At 40.1% G+C, this 8,027-nt stretch overlaps 1 protein-coding gene across 1 annotated transcript; it reads left to right on the forward strand.

Moving 5' to 3' along the window:
* The first annotated feature begins 315 nt into the window (after positions 1 to 315).
* Positions 316 to 7,709, forward strand: PPIF (peptidylprolyl isomerase F). Its single transcript, XM_014309212.2, has 6 exons — positions 316 to 327; positions 1,628 to 1,658; positions 2,513 to 2,601; positions 4,736 to 4,832; positions 5,542 to 5,617; positions 6,019 to 7,709. Exons 1-6 carry the CDS (start codon positions 316 to 318, stop codon positions 6,152 to 6,154), a joined length of 441 nt encoding a protein of 146 aa, XP_014164687.1. The 3' UTR covers positions 6,155 to 7,709.
* Positions 7,710 to 8,027: the final 318 nt, after the last annotated feature.

Genomic DNA, 8,027 nt, shown 5'->3' on the forward strand with positions numbered 1-8,027 from the left:
GCTGCTGTCGTGTTCGGCTGGCTTGAGTGGGGCGAACGGTGTCCCAGCGGCACCGGCGTCCCTCGCCTTCCCCCGGGGGCCGCTGCTCCTGGGGCAGCCGGCCCGTGGAGCCCTTCAGCCGCGCCCCCAGCTTCATCCTGTGTTTTGCTGGGCGCTCGTTGTGTGGTTCCTGTGCATCCTGAGGGTGTCAGTTTCCTGAAGCTGCCTCCTCTTCGAGCCTCCGGCTCCACGTGCAGCGAAGGGCACCGCGCTGCTGACAGCAAGCCCAAGAGCCGGGTACCAGCTGGCTCCATCCTTAAAAATCCTGTCGCTGAAATGCTCGCCCATGTAAGGAAGGCCTGAAGAGAAAAACTTCTGTAATATCTGTTCTTATAAAAAAAACCAAAAGCGCCGTGGGCACCGTGTGCCACGTTATGTACATGGCGACCCTCGGGCCGGCATGTGCCTCAGGTAGATGCGGTGTGGACGGGACATTGAGGGCTGTGCTCCAGAACCACGGGCTGGAGAGCCAACGAAGCTCTTAGGAATGCTGCCTGCTGAGGGAAGTCAGTATGGCCTTCTGCCTCCAGCACCCACCTTGGGTCTGTATTTGTAGAATTTTTTTAAAATATAATTCATCAGAGTTCTCTCTAAAAGAGGTTCCTTTGAGACTAGAGCCCAGTATATTTTTATTTATCGATAGTGTTAGCATATTAATAAATTGGACTATTCCAGCTGTTGTGCTCTCAGGAGGTAGTATTTCAGAGAATCATAGGTAAAAAATATTACTCTTCAAGTTCCTTATTCATTAATGAAAAATCTGGGTGGTATTATTAAAAAAATATCAGTAATGTTCCTGTATTTCTTGTGGTAGCGTTTAATTTCTATGCTAAAGTTTTTTAGTGTGCCCAGCTTAGAGAAAGTCTGAATGCATTGCAGCATTGCCTTGAATCTTTGGCTGAGCTGTGGTGGTCTTCTGCTGCAAATTATTATTATTGTCTGAGAAGAGTGGCCTAGGGAAGGAATATTAAATTCTTACTGCAGCCATGCTGTTTCTAGGTGTCTGCTGCTGGTCACGGTCAGGATGTCCGGCTAGGTAAAACTGGTCTGGCTGGTATGGCCAGTTTTATGTCCCTTTTTAAGATTAGTAAAAAGGTGTGCAGTAATCAAAATCAGAAGTTTTCATTGGTTGCAAATGTGTATGTAACATCATAAGTTGTTTTTGATGTACACTTTCTGCTCTTCTGTTTCCTTTGCCTTTTCTGTCATTTTCAACAGCTGGTTCTGTGCAGGGGATGGGGGAGGACTTTGGTCTCTCTAGTTGTATCCAGACTCTGATCCTTGGGGTCTATTGTGAAGATTCTTCTTAGGTACTGCTCGATTATGTATTGATCAGTGAAATCATAAGACACTGCTCAAGTGGCTCTTCATTAACTGGCTAAAGGTTTCACTGAGGGGATATTTTTCATTGCTGGCCAAATGCTTGGAAAGTTTTGAGGTATTCATGGAATTTTGGATGGCTTGTGATTTCAGATAACTCAACACTTTGGGAGGAGAGTTCAGTTGTACCAGTCTCCCATGTAAATGTTTTTTATCTACATTTGAAAAGGCTGACTTCTGATTTTGTCCTTTTATTTTTCTTTAACAGCTAAAAGCTGATGTGGTCCCAAAGACAGCAGGTGAGGCAGCATCTTCAGATTTTCATACTTAAATACTTAAGTTATAGATTGTGATTTTCAGGAATGAGAAGGTCCTTTTCCCCTTTACAACTGTTTTTCCATGTTCCATCCCCAATTGTTATATGGAGAAATATGACTGGAAGTGTTAGTGAGGAGATGGAATTTGTTATTTTTCCAGGTAGTTTCATTTTGCAATTTGCACCAAGACAGTACAGTTCATATACTGGGTTAATGGTGCTGAATAAATATCTTTAAACCACAGTAGCTGACATTAAAATCAAACCCCAGAGCAAATGGGGAAGGGCAAATCAAAGGGGTAGTCTTTCTTAGAGTTTCCAAAGAGCATATGGGGTTTTATTTTTCTGGTCACTAGCTGATTAGTGAATTAATTTTAGAAAGTTCTTGTGCTTTATCATTTGTTTCCTTCCTCATCTGATTATTTAGTGGTTCTGAAAAAAACTTTTACTTTTTAGTTCCTAGTAGAGAAATATCCTTAAAAAAAGACATAATCCTCACAACTGCTATAAAGAACAAAGGCATAAAAGTCAGAAAATGAAACCTGTGACTACAGGCAAAGGTGGGGGGAGTTGGGGAATTGGAGTCACAGCAAAATAAAAGGGAGATGAGATGGAAAAGACTTATGTTGGTACCCTGTCCTGAGGCTAAATAAGGGGTTTTTTTCTTGGCTTTATACCAGGGTTTTTTTAAAGTATGGAAATAACTGATAGATTGATAACACTTTAAAGATGCAATCAAGTTTTTGAAGTGTATAATCTTGGGCCATGGTTAATCCAGTTGTGTTTGTATTGCCACATATGATGCAGAATATAATACTTTATGCTTTGTTTCCACAGAAAACTTCAGAGCTCTTTGTACTGGTGAGAAGGGATTTGGGTATAAAGGATCCACTTTTCACAGAGTGATTCCTTCATTTATGTGCCAGGTAATGTTGGGGGTTTTAAAATTTTTTATTAAATTTAATTTTATATTGTTTACATATTTCTAGAAACAGACTAGTAGAAACATTTGAAATGGCTGTGCTCTAACCTTTGCTAACAAAACAACAAAGAAGTGACAGTATGACTTGCTTTTCCGATCCTTTTGCAATGGCTGTTGCTTAGCTCACCTTTGGTACAAATAAATGTAAGTTATATGTAGATGGTCAAAAGAAGCCTGTCTGAAGGCTTTCTGCTGTATTAGAGCAGTATACTTTAGTGTGGGGCAGAGCTGACAACATGGCATTGCTTGGGAGAAGCAGTTGTGAGTAGAATGACAATCACCTTACTGTTCTCTGTGAGCTGACAACGTGTCCATTCCTTATTCCCAGCAGAATAATCTGTTCACAATAGACAATGTGTTTTAGTATTTTTTTAACCTCTCTGTAATGTGGAGGGGACAAGGAAACCAAAAGGATTGGTCTGAGTTGATTTTTGGGGTGATGAACCTGAGCTGGATTTTGGTTTTGGTTTAAAGAACAAATCTTTTGAAATTCTGGACAACAGCCCATGCATGTTAACATCTTTTTTTCTTAAACAGCAGCAACTAGAATAACAACAAAGCCTTTTGAAAGCCTCTTTTTGTACTGTGCTTGGCAGATGAGCAGGATGAAGCTGCTGTAGTGCACGGGATTTCTGGTGGTCCTCTCTTACTTTAAAAAAGGGCACATTTCAACAACATTGCATTGTTGAATGGCTTTATAAAAAATCTGTGGAAAATTTAAGAAAGTTTGAAGGTTATAAGTAAGCATGCTTTATTTGTTAACTGATAAATTATTCTCAATTATTTTTTAAAGCAAAAAACACATCTGTTGGAACAAGAGGCCCTAGTTTTATGACCTATTTTTAAGAAGAAAAAAAGGGACAGGTGTGCTGTAAAGGACCTATTTTACTGCCTTTCGAATGCAAACTAAGGTTTTGTGATACTGACAGGGGAATCGAGTTTAGAAGTCTTTCTGGGATGAGAAATACATTAAAAAATACAAACTCTACTTTGAATTCTGTCACGAATTTGTGAAGTTCTGTAAGTCTGTTCTGCTTGCCTGCCCTGCTTTGGCCCCCCAGCTGGACTGGAAATCAGGATGCTAGATGGTTGATTATGGTACGGTGAGATAATGAATTGATGTTTAGGAATTACTTAGAGGTCATTGCTGAAGTGGAAATACTGTCATGGGTTTCAGCAATTGTCAAGTGAGAGAAAACAGTAGTGACTTCTGCTCTTGTTGAGATGGATTGTTGATGTGATTCAGGCAGTTGGTATGGCCTAATTGAGGGCCATCATATCCGGGACTCTGCAATTCCGTGGCCCCACACGGCATGCAGCACATAGCTCTGGGACTGCGTAGGAGCAGCTGTGACACCACCTGTAGGAGGTTACTCAGGGTGACAAGGGGAAGCTGAGGGTCACATGCACTACCTGTTGGGTATGAGTTCTCTCTGGCACAGGTGGTGTCACTCCTGCAGAGATGGCATGTGGCTGGGAGCAGTGGTTGGGAGCCACCTTTGCGAGTCACCATGACTGTGGTTTTTGTTGGAACCGGTTGTTTGTGTTTAACATGAGACAGGTGGTCACATCCCTTCTGGCAAGCAGCATGGAGTCAGCTAACATAAGCTTAACAGCTCTGGTGTAACAAACAACAAAACCTAGAAATAGCAAAGGGTAATAATGGAGATCCTGACCAGTGTTTATACGTGTTGGAAGAAAGGAGAAGGAAAAAGGAGTGTTGGGAGGTCTTGCCTGTGGTAATGAACTTAGGTGATTTGCTTTTGAGGCCTTTGAGGTGTTTCTTAAAATTACTGCTGTTTGTTGCATCACTTTTGGGAGAAAGGCTGGTAACACAGAGAGATGGTTATAGGAGTTATAGAGAATATCAGCAATATCTGGAGCAGAAATCTACTTTTAGCCTGACTGTACCTTCATCTGGTTCTAAATTGAGTGGCCAATGCTCATCCTTAACCTGAAGAAAATTTGTTTATGTTGTCACTTTTACATTAGAGCAAGTGTGTGTATTTGCATAGCATCACTTTTGATATGAAACAGTTCATGTGTGTTAGTAGAGTTAATACCTTTTTGTGTTTCAGGGTGGTGACTTTACAAATCATAATGGAACCGGTGGAAAATCCATTTATGGCAGTAGATTTCCAGATGAAAATTTCATACTTAAGCATGTAGGACCTGGTAAATAAACATTTTCTTTTTACCTTCTGAAGACTATAACCTATAGTAAAGCGTTGTTTATGAAGATGTGGTTTAAAAAAAAAAGGTTTTTTAGATTTCTGGGTCACTTGGTAATTACAGAAGTATCAAAGAAATTTAACAATGTGCTGTCCCTGGCATATGCTTATTTGTGTGGACTGCTCTACAAATATATGCCAGCCAATAAGGGGATTTAAAATTGTCCAAAGGTGAAATTACTGCTTTCATAAGTCATAGACCTCAGTTTTTACTTGAAAATTACTGCAGAAGTAAAACAAAGCAATCTGGCATTTCTTATTTAGTAGGGAACACAGGTATGTCCTTTTAAGCTGAAATTAACACCAGAAAAAGCAAAGGAAAGGCCATACGAAAGGACATCTGATTGAATTCTATAGTCTCTCTTGTTTGCATGGTTACTTCCTTGTCCCAGGAGACTGCTGCTGTTGAACCATAGGAGAGGTTAGCTGGTGTTAATTGTGTTCAGGGCGTGTACTATTATTATGTTACTAACACTGTTGCTCTGGAACCAAGGGGGGCTGGGAAGGAGGGAATAATCCAAGGCAGGAAGTTGGCATTAGAAATTATTTGGAGATACTGTGAGACTATCACATTTAGTCTAAATGTGCAGAGGAAAATTGTCTTTTGCACTGCATACTTATTACACCAGTCTAATGAGCTGCTGCTGTTCCAGGTGTTCTTTCAATGGCCAATGCAGGACCCAACACAAATGGATCCCAGTTCTTCATTTGCACTGCAAAAACTGACTGGTAAGTTCGCAGCCCTGCAGATTAACCTCATTAATTGATGCCTGAATCTGAAGGGTTTGGGGTCTTCTTAGAGGTTTTTTTATGTTGCTTGTGGGTTGATATTTTTTTGTTTGTTTGATTGGTTGGTTCTTTGTTTTGTTGTTTATTCCGGATTACTTCATTCCAATGGAAAATAAAGTGGTTTTGTTACTTGAGGGAGGAAGACCTGTGACAGCAACAAGGCTGCTATCCCTCAGAATGTTTCTAAAGTCCAGAGCTAAAGTCATGTTATAAAGCTTGGTGTCACTTGAAGGGCAGTTGAGCCTTTGCCATACAGTTGGTCAGCAGGTGAGAGCTATGAAGATCTGCTAACACTGTCTTCATGTTTAAAGTAAAACTGCCTTTGTGTATTTGTTTTACAGGCTAGATGGAAAGCACGTTGTTTTTGGGCATGTAAAGGAAGGAATGGATGTAGTGAAAAAAATTGAGAGCTTTGGTTCCAAGAGTGGAAAACCATCCAAAAAGATTGTCATTACTGACTGCGGCCAGCTGTCCTGACCTTTTGCCCTACCCTCCATGACAACTTGGATGCTGTGAAAAATGAATCATAAAAACACCTGAACATTTCTTATCTCACAAGTAGCACCTATGGAACTGTGTTTTTTATTTAATTTGGTCCAAATTTTATACTTATATTGAATAATATTGATTAAAACCATAAAATAGTAACTGAAGCATGTTTTAAGTGTACCACCATGGTAGTCACACTGGTTTGGTAGAGTCCCCTTGTGTTTTGCAAGAAGTGCTGAAGTCACCCAGGGTGTACCTGACTGCAGTGTTGATACTGTCCTTAGTATGTGGATGTTTCAGCTGTTACAATGGGTGGTGGAGTTGACAGCAGGGGTTCTGCAGTTGGGGGTTAGGTATAAATTGAGAAATGTGATGTGTCCTTTGGTGCTAATAAATTCTTATTCTGTTGTTCGTCTCATCATTTTGAAGCAATACTACTGACCAGTGCTCTCAAGGCTGTCTGCAACAGCACTGGCATTTTCTTTGTGTCTCAGTTAAATTCTATCCAAGAGTTTTAATGAGCAACTGTGGGTTTCTTAAAAATTAATTCTGGTTTAGTCTTTCTTACAGCCTCAGACTACTTTTTAAAAATAAACTCTACCTTACCTGCTTCAGTGGAGCAATTTGACTTTTGGGTTAAGTAAATTGCTTTAGGTTGAGTTAGGCTACTACTGAAGCTCTACCTGGCAATAGGACCTCAACTCAATCCAGCCAAAGGATCTCAGGACTTTTATTTTTATGGAACTGTGAACTCGAAGTGTGCTTCTGCTCTGGGATCTGGTTCTGTGAGGAATACAGCTCAGTTCTCAATATATGGCCTATTTTTGTACTTTGAGAATATAATCAGTATAGTGAGCTTGCTTGAGTGAGAAATAGGTTTGATTGCCTTTCTGTCATGTTGGTCCTGTGAAGTCAGCCCAACTTGGGTATTACTTGGATTATGATTTCTTCTTATGTATCATCATCATCAGTCAAAATTGGTCACCACAGAATCACAAGGCCCAGTCAGTGCAGCAAAATTGTTAGTGTAGGCGTTTATGCAAGAGAAGGAAAGAATTCAGCGGATCAGCTCAGGACATTTCATTTGTATAAAGCAGGATGTATGTTCTATGTGGCGTGCTTGAGCAGCAACAAATGCTGGAATCTCACACCATTGCCTTTGGAATCACTAAGGCTGTAAAGTATCAATGATTGTGGGAAAAAGCACATGATTGTTTTGTGCAATAATTTATTAGAGAAAAAATGTGATGGCTTTCTTCAAATGTGAATTTATTTTCATTGCAGGATGATAATATGTGAGTTTAAAACTATTTTGTACTCGTGTGTGCAAGGTAGTATTTAGAATGTAATTTTGCAAAAAAAATGGAATTGAAAAGCTTTTTATTCTTTCCACTGTAGCTGCTTAATCAATGTAGTATTTTTTAAATATTAAATTGTGTTGGTTTGGCTTATTTCACTTGGATACAATAACAATTTTTTGTGCATTCTCTTAATTTGTATGTGAAAATTATTAAATACACCTCTGCCACCAAAAACAAAAAAAGTCTGTTCACTTCTTGAAAGCAGGAATATGAGAAGCTGAAGCCTCTTGGGCTTACCTGGGCTGTTCAATGCTGTTGACTTTGTGATGGGTGTGTGTAGGGGGATCGAATATAAGAAAATGAAGATAGTGTAGAAAGTAATCTTACCCCTTAGGAGTTGCAGCTGGGCCAATTATCAAAGATTAGGAGCAGGCCTGACTTTAACAGGCCACAGCTGTAAGCAATGAGAAGAAGATGCTGTAAAAGAGTGGGGTGGGTGGGTGAGAGGGGAGCTGGAGTCAGTTGGCTGCTTGTGAAGAAGAAAGAGTCAGTGCTCTGAG

This window comes from Geospiza fortis, unplaced genomic scaffold (assembly GCF_000277835.1).
Source record: "Geospiza fortis unplaced genomic scaffold, GeoFor_1.0 scaffold130, whole genome shotgun sequence".
NCBI classification, from domain to species: domain Eukaryota; kingdom Metazoa; phylum Chordata; class Aves; order Passeriformes; family Thraupidae; genus Geospiza; species Geospiza fortis.

Bases quoted from the DNA above. Each gene is read 5' to 3' on its own strand.
- PPIF (XM_014309212.2), top strand. The intron at 2,602-4,735 runs GTAATGTTGGGG...TTTGTGTTTCAG, and splicing joins TTCCTTCATTTATGTGCCAG to GGTGGTGACTTTACAAATCA. The intron at 4,833-5,541 runs GTAAATAAACAT...CTGCTGTTCCAG, and splicing joins ACTTAAGCATGTAGGACCTG to GTGTTCTTTCAATGGCCAAT.